At 40.7% G+C, this 23,286-nt stretch overlaps 1 protein-coding gene across 7 annotated transcripts in view; it reads left to right on the top strand.

Moving 5' to 3' along the window:
* Positions 1-23,286, top strand: part of FAT3 (FAT atypical cadherin 3) — a 396,068-nt gene that overhangs the window by 78,556 nt on the left and 294,226 nt on the right. For all 7 annotated transcript variants that reach the window (XM_085065228.1, XM_085065219.1, XM_085065190.1 and 4 more), the window contains exon 2: positions 7,187-10,498. In XM_085065228.1, the coding sequence (XP_084921354.1) occupies positions 7,204-10,498 (3,295 nt within the window). In that variant the 5' untranslated portion in view covers positions 7,187-7,203. The remainder of the gene's footprint in view (positions 1-7,186; positions 10,499-23,286) is intronic.

Raw genomic sequence — 23,286 nt, 5'->3', positions numbered from 1 at the left:
GGAACTCTTTCTTACCATAAACTATATCCAAATAGTTTATACAAGCCTCTGCAAGCTGTCAGGAGGAGTATGTGCAGTATCCCAAATACAGAGCAGACCGGAGGCAGCAACTGGCAGCTGGGACTAGAGGGTGTGAGTTTGCAGGAAAACAGTCATGGAAGAGAGTGCAGGGTGGAGCTGAGCCTTGGTGTTCAAAAAGTGGAATATGCTTTTTTAGCTGCAGGATTTCACATTCACATCAGTACTGCACGGCAGCTCACAAAGTGCTTATTTCATTGTGTTTCCCCAGGTATTGTAAAAAGCTGAGATTCAGATTGCTCTAGGGTTTTGCACAAAAGACTATCCGGTCTCAATGTTATTGTTACTATTGTTGTTATTATTACTATTTGCATTATGGTAAGGACAGAGTTGCAAAGAGCCCAGTCAAATCTCTGCTTAATTCCCACTGAATACACCTGGAATGTGCCCCATGGCAGGCTGTGGTCCAGCTCCCCATCCTCAGCAGCCTCTGGGTGTATGAGTAGAGCTCTTACCCTTGGGGATCAGAGGTGCAGCTTGGTAAAAGCTGGTTGTTTGGAGGAGATCCAAATTTACTTGTGGTGAAGGGAGAGCTGGGGAAAGACCAGCAGTGAGAGGAGTAAGACTCATCAGTGCTGGATTTTTTGCTGTTGACATTGCATCTTGAAAGAGCTATCAAGCCAGGGCTCCTTGGATGGAGGTCAAAGTAGATTTATGAGTAAAATGTAAGGGGAAATAGAACAAAAAGCCAGATAAATAAGAAATAATATCGAGTGTGTTTCGTAAGGAAGTCCCATGAAAATAACTGGCTCATTTTGAAACTGCCCCAAACTGCCCCATTTTACAGTGACTGAGAAGCAGGAGCCAGAGGGGATTTGAAATACACAAAGCATGAAAACTGAGTATCAGCCTTTGTTTCCCTGGGGGCAGACCACCAAGGGACAAGCTCAAATCCTTTGTAAGGTGGCTCCCAGGAATTCACTTTTGACAGATCTCACATGGTGGCACATTATTCCTCCCCCCCTCCTCCTACCATTTCCCCAAGCCACATTTCATCCTCGCGGGGAAAGGGAGAGTCCAGCAGACCCTTTGCACCTTCTCTTTGGGAAGACAAATGATGCCTGGCTGCTGCTCGCAAGTGGAAGCGAGCTGATGAACTGATACTTGGCAAAAATCAGTGTTGTATGGAAAAAATCCCCAGCACCTGCTAGCAAAACAAAGTTATTCATAACATACGGCTGGGTGGCTAAATCTTCACTTCCTAGGGACAGCCTGAATTACACTTGCTACACGCTGAGCGGCCTGTCTCCCGTGTGGAATGACATGCAGGCAGCAGGAGGATTTGCAGCTCTGAGGAAGGTTAGGATTTATAGCACTGTCTCTTGCAAGGGCTTACTCTGCAGAAATGATCATTTCGTCTTCACCTTCTCTTTTGGGGATAAACACATCATGTTATAATCATATATATGGAAAAGCAGATCTTCGTGCTCATCAGGGAGCAGGTAGCTCCCTGAATATATCTCCTATTGTAAATCTGTCAGTGTCAGTAAGGTTTTTTTCCCCTCCTGCCTAGACTTGGACACACATCTTTAATTCATTTCTGCATGGCACAAGTTCTAAAGTCTTATTCTATATTCTGATTTCTTTTCCTGGCCAGTAAATTGTTAGCCTTTCGTAACTGGGTGAATTATTGTGGAGTGCAAGGAAGTTGTCTGGCTAGGGAAAGTGTTGTTTAGACATGTTTTTTTCCCTTATTCACTATTCATTTGACAACATGCTAGTGATATTGCCTGTGTAATGAGAGTAAAAAATCCATGTCTCTCTTCAGTCTGTGCTTGAGCTTTGCAGGTAGAATGACACCTTGGTTTTTAAACTATTAGATTGATATCGTCCATATGCCTAAATGCTAATTTCTATGAGTTTGGGGGAGTTTTCAATGGTCTTGTGCTATAGAAGAGACTTTGTCCAAGAGAGAACACTGATGTGCATGGGCTCTCACCTCCTGCTTGCAATATCGATAACAGATTTGTTGTCAAATTTTTCTATCACTGAGGCAGCTTGATGCAAGCCTTTCATAGTCACAATGCTTTGCAATCTTCATTGTGTCTTTTTTGCAGGTCCTCATGGCCTGGTCATGCGGAAGTTTTTGTGTAGTCAAGTTGCTGTTTTTGTTAGAAAAGAGCACTGAGAAGAACAGGTTTCATGCCTGTGTTACAAGCTTGTGGGTTTTGTGTGTTGATGATTAGACCATGAGACTAGATTGGCTGTTGATGTTTGAGTGAAAAGTGTTACTTGTAAGATTAAGGTCACTTCCAAAGAAATCAAGAGCTTCTGTTCTTGCAGCAGATGCATGACTTCTCTACATACTATTTGGACTTCATGGGCATGTGATGTTACTGTTCTTCTGCTTCCTAAAAACATGTTTATGTTTTCGAATATACCTTTTTTGCTGTAAAGCTGTTTATTTGGTAAAATTTAAATAGCTACCATTTGAAAGAGAATTGTGACAACTCTCTTGAGGGAGCACTAGTAATTTCAAATTGCAGTATTTTTCCATCCCATGAGGACTCCAGTCCTGTCCTGTGGGAAGAAGACACCCTTCCTTTCCCAGCTTCCAAGGGAAATACTGATTAAGATGAAAACCTTTAACTCAAGGTTTTTTCACCCTTTCCCCCCCAATACATGTGGGTGCATAAATACCTTGATGCTCAGAAATTTCTCATCTGAAGTTCAGAAACTGTGTTTTCCTCCTCATAGCCCAGAGGACCCATATGTAAGAGCTCCATTTGGTTCTTCACCCTTTGTTGAGTGAAGCTGGAAGTTGAAGCACAGATTGGATTCTTCTCTCTTTAAAGGAGCCGTAAAAATGTTTTTAGTGGTTGTTTTATATTAGCCAGTCACAATGGTGAATTAATTTGCCTAATGGTCAACTGGAAAAATGCTTGCAGGGTGTAACTGGGCTTGGAGGTGTAAGGTAAGCAGAGAGGAGAAGGCTCTTCTGTTATCTCTTCTGTGGCCTGCTAAAAGCTTATTCCTCCTGTTTGCTGAAGAAATTTGCCTGCTGTATTCCTTATATTCTATAAAAGACCTTTTTGGCTCTTGTTTACCTAAGAGACATGTGCACTGTTTTCTTTTTCAAGTATTTTATGGTGTGGAGATCTTTGGAATTAGAAAAATTAGCCTAGGGAGAAGGAGTCAAACCAAGGAACACATAGCACTTGTTTCATATCTGCACATTGAGTGAGAGCCACATTTTTTGTGTGCAGGAATCCTGGCAGTTCCTGGGACTTCAGTCTTCCTTCTCTGTCTGGTGGGGTGTTACGTTTGGATGCAGCCCAGAATGCAGGTTGCCAGAGCCAAGATGAGATAAAGGAATGATGATCATACCTCTCTCAATTCCTCTAAGGAGCACCAGCCACCTACAGGTCCTTGCAGCTATTCTGCAAGGTTTGGTCATATAGTTAGTCTTTGTTCCAGGAGCAAAGGAAAATTACTCGAATGATGAACTGAATTTGAAATTATAGAGTTCTCCATGATGTTCACGTTTATTTTAAAGAGTACTAAAAATCAAGAGACACTGTTCTAGTTTTCCATTTTTTCCTTCCCGCTTTAAGGCCAGAGTATTTTATGAGAGCTAGAGTGGAAAGATGCTGGACTCCTACATTATGTTATTTTTTCATCTCCTTGGGTAGTTAGAAGGGAGTTGTTTCCTTTTAGTCTCTGCTCCTGTTGTTGAGCTGTTTTCTTCTCTCAGAAAATTTTCCTTTTTCCCTTTTCCCTTCATTTCTTTTCTTTTTTCTTTTTTTTTTCCTTCATACTAACCATGTTGAGAGTATCAAGGGATTTTATTTAGTAGCTCCTGCCCAAACGTTTTAAAATCAAGCAAAAGTAATCACAACCTTTCTCTTCACTTGAAACCATAACATTTTTTGACAAGAAGTGCCTTTAAAGAAATGCCTCCTAATTTACGGCGGGTTGCTTTGTACTTTGTTTCTATAACCTATCTCATTACATTTCCTGTGTCTTAAGTATGTATGTGTTATGAGCCCTTAAAAACAAATATCCCAGAAGAAAGGAATTCAGTAAATGAATAAAACATTCTTGGGTTGCCCAAGTGGCAGCTTAATAGCTCATCCATTGGGACTTTCATATAATATAATGATGGTAGCCATATAAATGTATGGATAGATGAATAACTTCAATGAGGAGCTTGTTAGAACTCTGCATACCACATCTGAAATGAAATCAAACTCTGAAAGTGCTGCCTGATGTGAGGGTCCAATTTTTCCAGTGCCAACTGTGAAATTCTACCTAAAGATACACAAACTGTGTGTCTGTGTGTACATATGTACACATAGATAAAACATGCTTTCAGTAGCACACACATATATACATATGCTGCTTCTAGAAGGAATTTAGTGTTTCAGGACTGATACTGATTGCACTGAACCTCTAAAACTTTGTAGACTATTGACTGTGACTGGGTTTGCAGCAGTGTGTTTGAGATTAGGTCTTAGCCCTGGCTTTCTCTAAAAATTATAAAATGAATGGAATAGGTTGTCATGTTATATTGCCTGGAATCTACACAACTTTTTCATTAGGATCCCTTAATCACACAGCTTTGTAAACATCTACTTTGATGCCTGTCTGCCACAGCAGGGTCTGTAACCTCGGGTAGGGGCTGAAAGTAAAGTTCCAAATAATTTTGTTTTGGTAGCAACTATATTCTCAGGAAAACTGACTTCCAGTTATGCTGAACTTGAAAACCTGATGTTGATGACCCTGAAAGATGGAGAGAAACCAGTTCAGGCTGAACTATGGCATGGACAGGAGAAACTAGACCACCAAATGAGACATAAATAGGATAAGACAATTCATTTCCTTACTTCAAAGGATAGGAAAATAAATTTCTAGGAGGTTGCTGAACTGTGGTGAGAAAAGTCTAGGTGCTCATATGAAACATAACATCAGTTTCTTTTATAAGCCAGCAAAATTCTCTCTCTCTTAGCAAGGGGAGAGAGTGATGTTGTAGTACAGACAAAGGATGCTGAAATGCTCTTCATGAAAGGCAGTAATGCAGTGATTGTCTGTTGATTGTTTTAATAATGCACATCACAGAAGAGGTACAGGCCTTTATTTGCTCATGAGTTGTCTCATTAGAATTTCTCATTTTCATTTACTGGCTTTTCCTTGGCAGCTTATTGTATGTTGTACATATATATATATATATATAAATAAATAAATAAAATACAACCAGCAACAGTCATCTCCCACACTAATCTGATGCAACAGCTTTTAGTGTCAGCCCTCAGAAGTGGTCACATTAAGGCCCCTGAAGATAAGGGACTTTGATATTTTCATACCAGTGCATTAAATTGATGAGTTTGTGTGCTGAAGAATAAGGTGCCACTGCTGATCTTTAAACAGAATGAAATGGCAACAAGAATAAAATAATCTTTCCTAGATGAGTAGAAAAAAATCCATCCTGGGAGTCCTGGAGGTCAGCCTGAGCACAGGGAGACCTGTTCCCTCATGTACTCAAAGCATATTGGAGAATTGTGCTTATTTGATGTATGAACAGTATGGAACAAAATGTTAGTCATAGGACTCGCATGCTGTGTGCACAATAATTGAGTGGGCATATTCAGAAAAGGAACTGCCACAAGTAAAATTTGCCTTCTACTGGGGAATGCAGGTCCAGAAGGTGATACAATCTTAAATTTTTATTCTCTTTTTTAAAGAGTTTATTTGTTTTTCTTTTTTTCTTTATTTTTTAATATATAGAATAGAAAAGAAAATAAGAAGGAAACAAAGCAAGGGAAGAACTGCATGTGAAAATAGGTGTGTTGAAAGATGAGTGGTTTGACAAACACTTGGGAGAATTGACCAAATTCATCAGTATGTTAAACGATGGGATATAGACTGTGGGACTGGGAGGTTAAGTGTTGTGTGTGGACATTGCAACATCAGTATGATAAACTGATTGTTGTTAGTACTGCAGTAGTCCCTCTGTTACACTGGAGGTGTTAACTAGCATGAATTCGTACTCCAAAACTTGCATGCAATTTATAGGTCTCCATGGGGAAGTTGAAATCATGTTGGAAGTTCAAATTAACCTGTGTCATTATTGACAGCTTTTCCTATCATTTTCTGCCCTATATTCTAGCTTGGAGAAAACTACACTTTCAAGCAGCTTTTAAATGGCAATAAGAACAACGTGTGTGTGCATTGAGTCTTTCAATAATTGCCTTTTAAAATTGATTTCTATGATTTTCACAAGTAGCAGTGCATGTACTCTGTAACAAAGAAGCTTATTCCCACTGCCTTACTGTAGGCACCTGCCTGGTTTCCTCAGGCTCCTTTCTTCTGCTTCCAAGGGGGAAGCGATAAGCAGGACTTGGCTCCCTGCTTCTGCCATACCCTCCAGCAACCTTCAGCCAGTGCCTCCACTTACTCTGTCTCTGCTTAACCTCACAGTTTAGATTCTTGAAGTGAGGCACTGAACCTTCTCTGAAGGTGTCTGTATTTAAAGTAATGACTGCATAATGGCTTTTTGATTTTACTTGGTGGCTCAAATTTTGTCATCCTTAACTGACCATAAAAAAAAAATAAAAGAAACATTTGACTATCACAGTGCTGCATACATGTGAAAATCTTGTGTCCTTTCCAAACATTGGGATTGAAAATGAGTTTTCCAGTATGCTCTGAAAACAAACAAGTTTAGCCTTAATTGGAGCTGCTTATAAATAAGAAAAAATAATTTCTGTATGTGGTTCATCCTTGTATATAAACTTACACAAATATGTGTGGCTGATTTAGTTTTGTTTTTTTTCACTATGATTATTATTCTGGACTCTGTGCATGTGTATATGGATGTGCTAGGATCTTTAAAAAGAATACAGACATACATACATATACGTAGATATTTGTGCTTGAATGTGTACATGCATATATACTACTCACACACGTGTGCAAATACCCACAGCTGATGTGATTGTATATGTGTGTATAACGTTCTCCCTTTCTGTTTTGTTAAATATATGGAGAATTGATATTAAATAGATTTTACTTTTGATTAGAAATTAAGTAAGTCGTTTTGACATAGCACTTTCACAGTACGATTTTTATCTCTTGATCAACCATTTCCTGTTTTCTCTCTCTGTCACAGGGTGAAAGAATGATGTGATGGATGTGAATATGGGCCGCTGGTCAGGCTCACGGCTACCTCCGTCATGCCTTGCCCTTCTGATTGTCAAGTTCCTGGCCTCCATTTGCCAGGTGGCTCACGGGACAGCTCCACTTGGATTTCACTTCACACATTCCACTTACAATGCCACAGTGTACGAGAATTCCGCAGCCAGGACCTATGTCAACAGTCAGACAAGGATGGGCATTACCTTGGCTGACCTTTCATGGGATATCAAGTACAAGATAGTGTCTGGTGATGATGAGGGCTTTTTTAAAGCAGAGGAAGTCATCATTGCTGACTTTTGCTTCCTCAGGATAAGGACTAAAGGTGGGAATTCTGCTATATTGAACAGAGAAATCCAGGACAACTATTTATTGATGGTAAAAGGGTCTGTCAGAGGAGAGGACTTGGAAGCATGGACTAAAGTGAACATCCAGGTTTTGGATATGAATGACTTAAGGCCTTTGTTTTCACCAACCACATATTCTGTCACGATAGCAGAAAGCACTCCTTTAAGGACTAGCATTGCACAGGTGACCGCAACAGATGCGGATATTGGGTCCAATGGTGAATTTTATTATTACTTTAAAAATAAAGTTGATCTCTTCTCAGTTCATCCTACAAGTGGTGTTATCTCCTTAAGTGGCCGGTTAAATTACGATGAGAAAAACAGATACGACCTTGAGATTTTGGCAGTGGACCGTGGGATGAAGCTTTATGGAAACAATGGCGTAAGCAGCACTGCCAAGCTTTATGTTCACATTGAACGTATAAATGAGCACGCCCCAACAATAAATGTAGTAACCCACATTCCCTTCCCATCAGACAAGGAACCTACCTATGCAGTTGTTAACGTTGATGACCTAGATGAAGGAGCCAATGGAGAAATAGAATCTGTTTCCATTGTGGCTGGAGATCCGCTAGAGCAATTCTTTCTGACTAAAGATGGAAGATGGATGAATGAGTACAAAATCAAAGAAAGAAAGCCTATTGATTGGGACAGCTTCCCATATGGTTATAACCTGACTCTCCAAGCGAAGGACAAAGGATCTCCTCAGAAATTTTCTGCAGTCAAACTGGTCCACATTGCTAGTCCCAAGAAAGAAAGTATCCCCCTGAAGTTTGAAAAGGAAGCATATGATATTTTGATCAGTGAATTTTCACCTCCTGGTGTGGTGGTTGCAGTAGTTAAGCTGATGCCTGAGCCTCAGGGTGTGGAATACAGAATATCTCCAAGTGAGGATGCTGAGTATTTTAAGATCAATCCCAACACAGGCCTTATTACTACTGCTCATCCTTTGAAAATTGTTGAGAAGGACCTCTATGAATTAGAAGTATATGCAAACAAAGGTGGTGATTTAAAAGCACAGGTTACTGTCAGGTTAGAAGATGCCAATGATCACACTCCAGAGTTCCAGCAGCTCTCCTACAGCTCGTTTGTCAATGAAAGTGTCCCTGTGGGGTCCAGCATTTTGGCAGTGTCAGCAGTTGATGAAGACAGGGGAGAAAATGGATACATCACTTACAGCATTGCCAGTCTGAACTCACTGCCATTTACAATAAACCAGTTTACAGGTGTCATCAGCACATCTGAAGAACTTGATTTTGAGTCCTCCCCAGAAAGCTACAGATTCATTGTGAGAGCTTCTGACTGGGGTTCTCCCTACCGCCACGAAAGTGAGGTGAATGTCACCATATACATAGGCAATGTCAATGATAACAAACCCCTCTTTGAAAAAGTGGCCTGTCAGGGAGTGATTTCGTCTGATTTTCCTGTTGGTGGTCATATCACTGCTGTTTCTGCAATAGACATAGATGAGTTAGAGCTTGTGAAGTACAAAATAATCTCTGGAAATGAACTTGGCATTTTTTATTTAAATCCAGACTCTGGTGTCCTGCAACTTAAAAAATCTCTTGTTAACTCTGGCATAAAGAACAGCAATTTTGGCCTTAAGATAACGGCAACTGATGGAGAGAACTTTGCTGATGCTATGTTTGTTAATATTTCAGTTGTTCATGGGAAAGTGTCTTCAAAGACCTTTAGCTGTAGAGAAACTAGAGTTGCTCAGAAGCTAGCAGAAAAATTGCTCAAAAAGGCAAAAGCAAATGTGAAGCTGAATTTGGAAGATGGTTTTCTTGATTATTATTCGGTCAACAGGCAGGCACCCCATTTTGACAAATCCTTTCCTACTGATGTGAAGGTTTCAGAGGATCTGCCGGTTGGTGCCACCATCCTGAGGATAAAAGCCTATGATGCAGACTCAGGCTTTAATGGAAGAGTACTTTATACAATTTCTGATGGTAATGTAGATAGTTGTTTCAACATTGACATGGAGATGGGGATACTTAGTGTTCTCATGCCCTTGGACCGTGAAAAAACAGAGCTCTATCTCCTTAATATTACAATTTATGATTTAGGTAATCCACAGAAATCTGCGTGGAGACTGCTGACTGTCACTGTGGAGGATGCAAATGATAACAAGCCTGTTTTTCTACAGGACAGTTACTCTGTTAATATTTTAGAAAGTACAAGTCTTGGTACAGAGATTATCCAGGTAGAAGCCAGAGATAAAGACCTGGGATCTAACGGTGAAGTGACTTACTCAGTACTGACAGACACCCATCAGTTTGCCATCAACAGTTCCACGGGAGTGGTGTATGTTGCAGATCAGCTAGACCGGGAAGCAAAAGCAAACTACACACTGAAGATTGAGGCTAGGGACAGAGCAGACAGTGGCCATCAGCAGTTTTCCGTTGTGCCTCTGAAGGTGTTTTTGGATGATGTTAACGATTGCTCTCCAGCCTTTATACCATCCAGCTACAACGTGAAGGTCCTTGAGGACCTGCCGGTGGGCACTGTCATTGCTTGGCTGGAAACTCACGATCCAGACCTGGGCTTGGGGGGCCAAGTCCGCTACTCTCTGGTGAACGATTACAACGGGCGGTTCGAGATCGACAAAGCCAGCGGCGCCATCCGCCTCAACAAGGAGCTCGACTATGAGAAGCAGCAGTTCTACAACCTGACCGTGCGTGCCAAGGACAAGGGGCGCCCCGTTTCTCTTTCTTCTCTTTCTTTTGTGGAAGTTGAAGTGGTGGATGTTAACGAAAACCTTTACACCCCCTATTTTCCTGACTTTGCTGTCATTGGATCTGTAAAGGAGAACTCCCGTGTTGGTACAAGTGTTTTGCAAGTTGTTGCTCGAGATGAGGACTCTGGAAGAGATGGGGAGATCCAGTATTCCATCAGGGATGGCAGTGGCCTGGGGAGATTCAGCATAGATGAGGAAACTGGTGAGTTTTGTTTCTAATTTCCTTTCTGTGTCATAGTTCTATTTTTCAAAAGCAAAGCTTAGGGATAATTATTTCCTACAAAAAATTCACTTCTTCTTAAGAAGCAAAATAAAATTATAAATAAGGATTTTTCAAGCACAGCAATGGTGTGAGTTAATTACCTGGTTACATTCATCACTCTGTGGATGTGAAATAATACACATTTCAGCAGCTATGTGATGACTCAGTGATAGCTACGGAATGATTTGCTTACAGTCACTGTATTATATGTTGATCACTGTAAATTACTCAGGTCACCTCCACAGAGTCATAATACTCATGACCTTGAATCCAGTGTTAAACCCAGTGAAAGGAAATAAGGAGCATGAAACAAAGATTGTTTTGTTCTAAAACCTATTTGTGGTCTTGTTCTTGTTGTTGGGAGTAATTTTTCATGGAAGTTATTCTGGACTGATACGCCATCCTGTGTAATAGACTTTCTTGTAGCATGGTGTTAATCAGTGTTGGTGTGCTTATGAAAAAGGTGGAAATCCAGGGAAAGGTTCATAACTGTAAGTGAGCTGTGCTAGCTTTCCTTTGGTGGTGGTAGAGAAAGGTGGAAATCCAGGGAAAGGTTCATAACTGTAAGTGAGCTGTGCTAGTTTTCCTTTGGTGGTGGTAGTATTATAAATATTGACGTTAGAAAGCATTGTTATTATAGTGAAGGTTTTTAAGATGCTGAGCTTTACTACCACTCCACCCTATTGGAAAATGTTCAAAATGCTAAATATAAAAGTGTGTTCAGTAAAACACTTAAAAAACTGGCTGTTTAAATGTCTGATGGCTGTTGGGAGTAATGGTACAGCTGTGCACCACTAGAAGTAGTGAGGAAATTAGAAAATATTAGTCAACAGTTTCAGATATTATGTTAAATATGTTAGGTCTGTGGGTTTACTGTGGTTTGTATGTCTTTTTCTGAAGCTTTTAATTGAGAATGTGGTATTAAACATAAGATTAAAATGTATGTTTTGGCAAATTCAAACTGTTTAATCAAATGTCAACGTTCTAAACTGAACATTATGAAAAACAGACGACATTACAAATGCTGTGGCTCTCATCTAAGTATAAGCAGAGAAAAATATTTTTATTCTATTTTTGCTATAGTCTCGCTGCTACAGCTGTACCCAGATGACTGCAGTCAAAACTGTATGTCCAGAAGCATCAGGCTTGAGTGTCAGAAGTCAAGAGGGCACATAGTCTAATTTCCAGAAATATTAGGAGCTCCCACATCCTACAGTGCTAATAGCAGTTGAATGCATTCAGGCAACATTATTTAGACAGTTGGACATGCATTTAAATTTTAAGCTCGTGCATTTGAAAATATTGTCCTACCTACTTACTGAGTAACATCAACTTCATCTCAATGTGTTCTTTATAAAGCAGTAGGAGATTGGTCCAAATGCTGCAGTATTGATACAGAAATCTCAGGATTTGACATGTAGTGAACTTAAAAGAGCTGGTAGGGAGAGTAACTCTTTGCATGTCACTTATAAGTAAAATAATCAGTTTTTTAGCCTATGCCTGCGCTAGTAGAGATGATGGCCTAGAATAAGTTAAAGCACAAATCATGTTTTAATGTAAATGGGAATTGTACTCAATATTCCACATTAAACATACTTTCTTTATTTCCAAAATTGAAATGTATTTTGTGGAGGGGAAAAAAAGTCCCAAATCTCCCAAGATGCAAACATTTTTCTGCCCTTCACTCATTCATGAGTGTTACATGAACATGAGCCAACCTGTGCTATTTCACTTAATCATTCCAGAAGGGAGTTGATAATCCAGCAGATCAAAAGATTTGGGATTCTTGTTCTGTTTTCCCCAAATGTTCAATACAACATAAGCCTTCTTGAAAGCAATTTGAAGAACACTTTGGGTGCAGAGCTGCAGCCAGGGCAATGTGGAGGGCAGGGCTTTAGCGCTACTCTGGGTCATGCTGTTGCAAGCTGAATGCAGAATTTGACCTTCTGTGTCAAATAGAATGCAACATTAATACTCTGCTATTGAACTGGTGGCAACTTAAATGCTGCTGAATGATGAATCAGCTTTCTAGCTGTAGAAAAGGGCTTAAGTCACATATTGAATTAATTTATAAAGAGATAGCTGTTTATTTACTTTCAGCGCAGTTCATTTGTCACTTTTAAACTGACCAACTCTATTGGCTTATGTACCGTCTCTCCTGAAATTTGTGAAGGTAAGCAGGAGTGTGAAGTACAGCAAATCAATATTTTTGGCTGCTACCTTAATGAAAAGATGACTGCAGCATCCATTATAATCATTAGGGTATAAACTGGGCCAAATTCATCCTGATATGTTAGCAGGCTGGACTGCAGGCAAGTCTGTGCTTTCAGCAAAATTCTGCACAAGTGCATTATTATTATTTTTCTGAAATATTACATCTTAATGGTGTTGCCCTGTGTGTTGAGTGAGATGTGCTTTTGCTCCCTGAGGCACATTGGTACTGAAGAGTTGAAATGATGCCAGGATACCTGAAGAGAAGCAGGCCTTCGTGATGGACACACTGCACCTTCTGCTGCATTTTTGTTTTCATGGTGGCTATTTCTTCTTCCACTACAGACGTATATAGGTGCATATAAGTGCATCTGGAAAGAAACGAGGCTCAGGGGGATCTTCTTAGTCTCTACATGTGCCTGAAACCAAGTTGTAGTGAGGTGGTGGTCAGTCTGTTCTCTAAGTAACAAGTGGCAGGACAGGAAGAAATGGCCAGGAGAGGTTTAGATTGAGTATTAGGGAAAGTTTATTCCCTGGAAGAGTTGTGAGGCATTGGAACAGGCTGCCCAGGGATGTGGTGGAATCACCTTCTCCGAAAGTGTTCAAAATGAGTGTGGATGTTGCACTCAGAGCCATGGCGTAGTGATGAACTTGGCAGTGCTTGGTTTATGGTTGTACTCAGTGATCTTAGAGGTCTTCTCCAAGTTAAATTATTCTATGATTCTGTGATCTAACTCCACTAAGCTTGATCTGGCATTTGGTGTGGGTTCCACAGCAGGCTGTTCTCCATTCAGGTCGGAACAGTGGATTGTGTTCAGTGAGTTTGGGAGTTTTCCCTTTATTGGTCCCTGTGGATCCCTCTGCACAGCGTAAATGTGCAAATCTGGGTGCTGTTGCAGGTTGGTAAGAGATGTACCATGGGGGTGAGCCTGGAATTCCCTTCCTGCAGTGCTGCTCTTTGTCTCATGTCATATAGAATTGGTTTGGAAGATTATTGTTGTTACAGCATTCACTGCTAAATACTCCAGTTCATTTGTGTCGATGACCAGAAGCATGGCAAGGATTTGCCAGCTAGAAGTGTGAATTACTTCCAATTTGCTTCAGTGGATTTACTTTCCATTTCCAGGAGGCAGAGCCAGTACAAGTCAGTAAATAAACAGGAAATCTCCTGAAGTGGATGGCTGCAGTTCCTGACCATTCAACTCCATCTGTGGTTTCCCACTACCTTAGACAGAAAATGAAATTCCTCATGGGTTTAGAAGACAGTCATAATTCACAGCTAAAAATCTGGTTTAAGACTTTTCTACAGGTTAAAAAAAAATGGAGGAACTTTTGTATTAATAGAGAGCTCTTATTTCTTGATTCCTGCCTCAACAGATGTTGAGTTTGTCACCAGCCTAGATGTACAGTTCAAACTCATTGATTTTCTATCTTCAATGGCATGTTTATTGACTATTGACATAAATGTCACAAACTTGCCGCTCAAGAACTTTGCATCAAGGAATGTGTAATGTGATCCTTCCTTTTGTGGTTTCTCATTTTCCTTCTGCCTCCTGTTCAGAACTGCTTTCTTTTTTTTTTCTTTCTTTGGAGTTTTTTGTGTTTTTGGGTTCTTTTTGCATCACTTTCATTCTCTTGGAATGCAGAGATGTAATCTGTTATGAAATGTGGTCGTCTACAATGAGCACTAGTCACTGCAGGCTTCTTCAAGTCAACAGAAAGAAACAATGAACTGAGAGACATGATTCATTTCACCCTAATGTAAAAATATGAGATAAGTGGGGTAAATCATGTGCAGAGGTCCTTGTGAGAATAGCTCAGGTAGAGGTGTACACTGAGTGTCTTGCTTTGGTCAGACATAGCCTGTCCCTATTAACTGCAAACAAGAATAAATACCGTCAGCTTTACTGCTAGGTGATTTGTGATGACTCCTCTCTACCAGATTCATGGTTTTAATTTAATTTCAGGGAATTATCTTTCATTCTGAAATCCACACATATGTGCACTTCTAGAAATAAAAAGTGGAAAAAAGGTTTTTAATAGTGTAGGGGTGAGAGTTAAGTAAATAATGCTTTATGATTTTTCATTTTCTGAGAATACAGTGTTATTGTAGTGGGTAGAGCATCCCACCCTCTTTTCTATCTATAGAAATTGATAAACAATCTGATATTTGGATCTGACTTGCATGAGTGGTAACCTTCCCCTTGCGCAACTCTGGAGAGATGCTGGAGCCATTTTTTCATCTTTACTGCTTCCTGCCTGGTGTGCACGTCCACTCTCTTTGCCAGTCTGCTGATTGCAGTTTTTTAGAAGAAAATTGTGTAAAACCTGTTCTTATATCTCTGGATTGTTGTAACACAAAGTGAGCAAAGATGCAGTAAAAATTTTTGTGGAATGAAAGTGTGCTCTGAGATTCCATCATAGGTTAGCTCTAATAGCTATGACTACTCTTGTGGAAATGGTGTCTGTCAGAGATCCTGCACTGCCTTGTGAAAAACCTGGATTTTCTCAACTCTGATATGTGCACCTCATAGTCCTGATCCAGCAAAGTGGTGTATTTTTGTTGTCGCAGGAGCTGGTGGTGAATCCAACAAATGCATGTGGTTTATGATATCATCTGCCTTGGGTGACTAAATACCACCTATCAGAACCCCTTTCCTGGCTGCAGAGGAGATTTTAACAACTAGTGGGAGTTCTTGACTTCTTGAAAGGTTGAGTTAGATGAGATCAGTCCTAACCTAAATGCTGGAATCATCCTTCTCATTTTTTAATGATCTATAGTTTGGCTAAACAGCATTTTTTCAGTCTAGCTCCACTTTTGAGTCTGGCATCTGTTTCTACATGTTAATGTAACAGCCTGGCACTCGAAGAGTTTCTATATTTACCCTTATGCTACCCATGGATGTACTGGTAATAGCAAATGATCAAAGTGAATTGTAGAGGAGCAGAGAGATGAGACACACTCAGCATCTTCTGCGGCAGAGGCTTCTGTAGGGCTTGTCAGAGCTGGTGTGGCAGCGTCCTGACATGTAAGGATCGACTAGCTCCACTGCACAGGTGGGAAAACTGAAGCAACAAGTCTTTTACTGGCTCTCAGGAAAGCAAGGAAACATCCTAAGTCTCATTGAAATGGAACACAAAGATCAAATAGTGGTATTAATGAAACACTTATGGGATCTTTAATGTTCTTGCAATGCCCATAAGCATGAACGTAAGTAATTATTTCAAAACTTACTAACTTTGTTTCTTAAGGTTGTTCAGGAATGTGAGTCCCTGGACTTTCATTAGAGCTTTAGATTTAGGCATTAGCTGATACTAATTCCTACTGTGTAGAGGACTTCTGGTAAGAGCGCAAGCTGTAGGTGACTGTGTTGACTTTTTATCTTTAGGTGTTTCAGCCCTGAAATTCTCATTAACAAACCAGTTCTGTCTTTTGCAGTGCTGAAAGCTTAAAGGTGCTATTAAATGGAGCTAGAGTTCAAATTATTACAGACTCCATGGGTTTATTTATGGTGGTAAGGATAGTGGTCTGATCTTCTGTTTGGATACCTCAAGAGGGATAGAAATTCCTGACAAACTGTGGCTGGAGAAGGCAGTTGGTGCTGGAAAACCCTAATCATTGCTTCAAATGACTAAAAATGGAAACTAGAAACACCAGATGATATAGTTTACAATAAACCAGACCTACCTGCACTGTTACATCTATTTGGCAGAAAGGAATAAATTTATTGCTTCAGACTCCTTGCATCTTGTCGCTGTCTTCTAAAATAGTTTTCAGTTATTGTGTATGCAGGTTGAAGGATACTTTCATTTACTACAATTTGAGTGGTTTGATAAATATTTATGTGGGACCATTGCTAGTGCTTCCTTGGAAAAAAACTGAAGTAAAATGAAAATGGTTTGTGATACACGTTTTTCTCATCTCACTTGTTTAATTTTATGGAGGTGTGTAGGAGCTAGTGGGTGGATCTGGGTGGACTCACTGGCAGAATTGAATGCACGGTAGTTTCTAAACATTAGTATTACGGATGTTCTTCATATTCCTGGAGAGTGTAGGCAAATTTCATTACCCAGAGCCAGTATTTTGGAGCCACTTTATTATCCCAGGCTTCTAAGCCCAGTTTTCCAAGTATCTTCAGGCCATGCCACAAGACAAGTGCCAGTGGGTGTTGCTAGGAGGAGGCTTGGGAAAGAGGGTTGCTCACTGGGGAGGCACTTGCAGCAGGCATGCATGGTGAGATCATCAGCCCTCAGCTCATCCATGGTGTCTCTCCTGAGCAGCCTCTTTGGGAAGGAGTGTGCCAGATGGATCACAGAGCACAGTCCTAGCCAAAATCTGGTCTGTCAGCCTGTATCTGTGTCAGGCATGAATAAAGCATTCCTGAGAGCAGCTATTTCTGAGCCTGGGGTACCATGTTATCTTTGTTCTGTGAGTTATCTCTGGCAGCTTTTAACAGTGCAAGTGTTCTTCATATAAGATTTCCAGTTTTAGGAATACAATCATTAACATTTTTCTTTTTCTTTAAAATTAATTTTGGTAGAAAACCAATAATTTATATATAAATTCCATGTCTGTGCATTTTTAATTTCCCTGTCATTTCTAGATTTAAATTAGTAAGGAACAAGGCTTGTCTTAGTTTCACTGAAGCAAATTTGTTTAACTTTTTTATAATAATATGAAATCTAAAACAATGCCTCAGCTTATGAAAATATTTACTTTAAAAGGCTCTGAGTATCATTCTGACATACTTTCAAAGTCTCCTAAGTGAGGCCAGTCATGCAGAATTGTTCCATTCAAGCTGTTCAGCTCTCTAGGCTTTATACCCCGTGAAACAGCTCTCAACGTACAATTTTTATAGCTAGCTGTAATTTGCATGCTTTCCCTTAGTTGGAAAATGTTTAGAGAATCTCCTTTATTATTCAGGATGCTCCTGGTGATAGGACATTTTGTCTCAATCTCCAAGTAATTTATTTATTAATAAAGAAATGTGTAGTCTGTATTTCCTCCTGTCACCTTTATTACCCTTGAGAGATGTTTCCAGGAGCATTTTGTATTATGTGTTCTGTTATTCTCTCCCTTAGTGTATAATCCCAGAAGTGACCTCTATATTAGCTCGTGCATCATCATCCATTAAATTACACCCAGGTGCTCCTGCAGAAAGCTTATCTCCAAGGTGCCAGCGAAGGGACCAAGCCACAAGGTAGTGAGTTAGATGATATTAGAGGAAAACTGACTTCCAGTGTCTGGTGTTCATTCTGAGCACATGAGCACCAGTGATCCTGGCATCACTTCAGACCATGAGCAGCAGTTCATGGTAGTTCAGAGGATACTGGAGAGAAATCTATTTTAGCTGCTCCAAAGCACCAGTGGAAGCCAAGGGCATTGAGAAGCGATGTTGTTCGTGCAAAACCACGAGCTTACGAGCATATGGAGGGCAATACAAGCACTGCTCTCTCCCAGGGATATACAGAGGAGGATGTTTGGACAATGTCTAAGATTACATGGAGCCATTTTGTTGTACTGCCTAATCCTTTCCTGTAACAAGTCCAAGAGAGAAATCGCAACTGGCCCATAAAATTGAGGACACATTTTGCTATCTGACCTTGCAGCAGGTTCTGTGGCTTTTTAGAGCAGCAGAACTGGACAGAGTTAATCAGGAATTTGTGGCGCTGGTTTGGAGTGGTAACGCTGGACTGATCACGTATCTCTTCCCCTGCTTGAATATGTAGATGGTCTCTAGGATTTACCTTAGAAGCTGGATTAAGGGGTCCTTTTTATAAAGGTGTTTGCAGTTCAAGGGCTACAAGTAATGGTTAATCAGACAGTTGCTTTGAAAGTTTTTCCAAGCTTTTGTTGCTCTCATTGCTAAAAAATTGTGTCATATTTTAAGGCTGTTTGGCTAATTTCAGTGTTCAAGTCTTGGAACTTGTAAGGTGTTTGCCAACAAGGTAAAAATAAAATAAAATTAAAAAGCCCTCCCACTGTCAGATCTCTTTGATTCACATATACATGTTTACCTGAAAATAGATGTTGGGAGATGAGCTTCTGCAGCTCATGGAACAGATTCTTTTAATCTGTAGTCTGCTGTTTAATGTAAACATCTTTATTGCATTTTATACACTTATGGTGTCTTATTAGCATTGAAGTGTTGCCAGTAAGAAATAACTGAGAGAAAGCCAAACAGAGTGCACATGAGGAGGGGGTTTTCATTGCAGTTGGTTTGGATTGGGTGTTTGCACTGATGCACTGCTGTGTTTCCCAGAGTTAAGTTGTCCACTGGCATTGACCTGGTCATTTTGTCCATGGTCAACAAAAGGGGTAGATCCGTTCAGTTGAGGCAAGAAATTTGTCACAAGTGTTGCTGCAGTGTTCCATCAGAACTGAAGTGGGCTTTGTTTTCTCCTTGGAGAGAGCTGTGGCACATGCCAGCACATGGCCCACCTAAATGATTTGGGATATCAGGACGTGCTGTAGCGCTCACCCACCCCTCTCACCCACCCCTCCGTTGAGATACATGGGTTGATTTTTTGTTCTTAGATGTCTCAGCTTTGCAGCTGTTACTCACTGGAGACAGTCTGGTTACCACAACCCCCCTTGAGAGGGAGGCAGCCTGAAGCTACTTCTCTTAGGAAATGCTTTTCAATTACTTTGATGATATTTTCATCTTGGAGTGGAGCAAAATGGGCTCACTGTACATGTGTGAGTGACAGTTCTTCAAGGTGATGGACTGGAAAGGTGAGAGTAATCTGATTGTGTGTGGTTTCAACAGCTCTCTGCTTCCACAGTGCGATGGCAAAATCTGCCTGTCTTTCACCTCTGAAGCCTTTGGTGTTTCAGTTTTACTAAAATATGCATAGCAAATTAATTTCTGATTTTAGACCTTTGCAGCCCATAATGAATTACATGCATCTTTATTTGGGGATTTTTCTATCTTTATTTAAAAAATTTTACTGAGGAATTTGTGTTCTGGAAATGTAACTTTACACATAGATCATTAAAAATGTTTTTGCTTCTCGCCAGTGGTTCAGTTTGTAAGGTAAAGATTTGGCAAAAAGAAAAAAACTGTTACTGTCAATCAGTTAATTTTTTTTTCCAAAAAACTTTATTTTTACAAGAGAATAACTATGGGATTTAATTAAATTTGCCAGAATACTTCACAGTCCCAGAACACCTTTCATCTAAAGTACACAAATTATTTCCCACATTTTAATGAAGGAAGCTCTTTGATGTACAATGGTTATGTAGTTTCCCATTTTACTGAAAGGTGTAGGTAAGTTAATAGTTTGAGATTTTTTTCACTTTTTTGGGGAGGGGGGAATGACAATGCAGAAATTTATTAAAAGCAGTGGGAACTTCAGGTGTTCAGCATCTCAGTGATGAAGCTGTACTTAGCCATAGTGAACAGTGGTGGATAGGACAGATTTTTGACTCCCAGCTTGTTTTTCCGTGAGACCACCCTTCTTACACTGTACAGGGTCCTGGATCTGGTTTTAAAAGGACTGGATTTTACTGTTTCTTTTTAAGTTACTTTGTAAGGATGAACTGGTCTGGTTTGCTCTGCCCTATGTACACTCACTGTATTAGTTTGTTTTGGTTAATTATCATTTAGCAGTAACTCTTAGATGATGACAGGCTGTAGTTCAAGCCATTATCAATGATTAATGCAGCTTCCTCTGGGGTGATAACCTTCTGTTTTGCTGTGGGGGAAAGAGCAGTGGATAGCCACCTGCACCAGCCATGTGGGCTGATCCAGGGATAACCAGGGTCCCTGGGCTGCTGCAGGACTGGCAGCTGGAGAGAAACCTCAGCAGGCTTTTGGGGCTGATTCTTCTGGGTGGCACTGAGTGCTCTGAGCAGCTGTGGGTGCCTTCCCAGTATGGGGTGGACTTCCAGTTTGGAGCAGCCTCCCTTGCTTTACCCTTTCCACAGCACTGCCCTTCAGAGAAACTCACCTCATCCTTCTCTGTGAGGAAATCCTGAATGCAGCAGATTGAGCCCCTGTGAGATACTGGTACAGCTCCCATTGGAAACCTAGCAAGCATTTAATGTGCTATTTTCACTCCCACAGTGCCAGGATAGGAAAGTGTGCTCCATGCTGTCTGTACCTCAGGTTAGTGGTGTGTCTTCATCTCCACGATGAGCAGCTACCCCAGCCATTTGCTAGTGAGATGAGATGCGTTGTGCAAGGATGTGGCTCCTTTGCAACCCAGTGTGGTTCTGCCTTTAATGAGGTATCTTCCTTTTTGGAACATTCAGTGTGGGCAGTAGTTCAGTGTGGGCAGCAAGCTGCTTCTGAGGTACAGAGTGTCATGCTGGAAAAAAGCAAAATAATCCAAAAAGGAAGAATTGTGCCCATAGTGATATTTGTAGAGGATATGGGGGCTGTTTATGAGGCAGGGCCAGGACTGGCATTTAGCTGTGCTGGCTAAAGGGTAAATAGCAAAATCTGTTTAACAAATGTGACTTAATGAATTTAGGACTGCTGATTTTAAAGTTTGTCCATCCATCAATTTGTTGTCCAAACCTGTCACAGGTTCTCTCTAAAACTGGAAGGTAATATCTACATTATGTCGGAATTTTCGTAACTATGAAGATTGAATTTGTTGATGCTGGAAGTGGGAAAAAACATTTGGCTGTAGCCATTGCTGCACTGCAAAGTGCTCCACTCCTATATTGTTAGGAGCACAGAAGGGTTTGTGTTGTCTTTGTGTAAACATAGCAGTGTTTAAAACTTTTTGCATATGCTTCTGCTCTTTCATGGGGATTTCCTTTAATTGCTTAATCTCTCATAATGAACATTAATCTGTCACTGGCAAAGATAAAATCCAGCTAATTCTCAGAAAATCTGTTTTTCTTGCTCTGTACCCACAAATTAAAACTCATCTGATAACAGTTGGAAGCTCTATCTAGACATTGAACGTGGTCAGTAATAACTGCGTGATCACACTGTCAGTCATAATCCAGTCCACTTTGACAAGAGGGTTAGGATTTTCCTGGCAAGTCCCTGGAGGGGATGGGAACCTCTGGTAAAAGGGACCATGGATCCCCTTTCCCTGATCACCTGGATCCAGGAGATACAGTCTTACCAGTGGGGTTCCTAAAGGACTGATCTATACACAAAAAACCCCAACCAACCAAGCAAACTAATGACTTAACAAGCTTTTGCAACTTGAATTGCTTTTGAAGAATCCCATGTTTTCAATAAATAAGGTGTGGTTTGCCTTTACTTCTGGCATAGAACTGTTCTGATTGCAACACAGGCTGCCCATTCCTGGTCCTTAGAGCTGTTTCCTACTGCCTCCCCTCAGTGGCTTTGTTTTTTGCCACAGCCGCTGGTGAACTAGGTCAAGAAAGCAGTAAGAGCTCAGCCTTGTAGGGTTTTTTTGAGGAAAAGAGTGGGGGTTATCAGCTCCCTGGTTGCATTTGTGGGCCTTGCAAACCCAAGCCATTTTGGTGGAGCTAGAGAAGGAGATCAGGTGCAAATTGAAGTACTGTATTGCCCTTTTGATGCTTGTGGCCCTGTGGGTTCTAGAGCATCCATGCACAGAGCTGCAGTGGTGTAATTCATGTCATTGAAATTCATGCTGAGACATATTAGATGTATATTTGTCTATATGGAAATTTTGTAATTCCCTGCTTTGTAGAAGTTGCTTGGTGGAGAGTCGTCCTGATAAACCAGAAGTGATTTTAGCAAGATTGAGGAATGGCTTGGAAATAACACCTGGTAAGAGCTACTGCTTTGTCCTGGCTTTGATGTGCAAGAGTCAGTTGTGATGGAGCGAGCAAGGTGTATGCTAACATGGGGATTCAGTGTGTTAGCTGATTAGGGTGCTTATTTACTGTCTGGTGTTCATGGTGTGGATCCCTGAGCCTCAGGCTGAAATCTCAAGTCAGAACAACTATCAGATGGCTAAAGCTGCTTACTACATGTCATGGAGAGAGACAGAATCCCTCTGGCAATATAACTAACCTTTTCATGCCTCACTTTACCTGTCTGTCCAATGAGTCTAATGATCATCACATTGTCAAAGGCAGTTTTGTGCCAGTTGTGGAACTTGCATGATTAATGGCTTTAAAATTCTGTGAGTGATTTTGATGGAAACGTATCAAAATGCAATGCAGCAACTGGGTAATGTAGTCACTTGGTATTTGGAGGGTGTTAAAGAAGAAGTCCCTTCAGGAGTCACTTCTTCCCAGTCCTATCTCCCAGGAGAACTGTAGAATCCCAGTGACCTATTTAAGCCAGTACATTTATTCCAAATAATTAACTATGGAAATATTACACTGACTGCACTGGACATGCCCAACAGCCATGTGCTCAGGTTGCTCAATCATTCCTTTCAGCCTTCCAGGGGTGAGTGATGCTTCAAAGCCTGGCTCACTGCAATGCTGGGTAGATATAAAATGCTAAATAAATTTCAGGATCAAGTGAAACAAATCTTTACTGTGGCTCCCTGCATGCCATAATCGCTGTGTCTCTGTTTGACCTGGCCAAGGGGCTGGCTGTGGCTTTGTG

Source organism: Lichenostomus cassidix, chromosome 1 (assembly GCF_008360975.1).
Source record: "Lichenostomus cassidix isolate B80296 chromosome 1, HeHo_3.0, whole genome shotgun sequence".
NCBI lineage: Eukaryota > Metazoa > Chordata > Aves > Passeriformes > Meliphagidae > Lichenostomus > Lichenostomus cassidix.
This window is presented reverse-complemented; position numbering and strand designations above follow the sequence as displayed.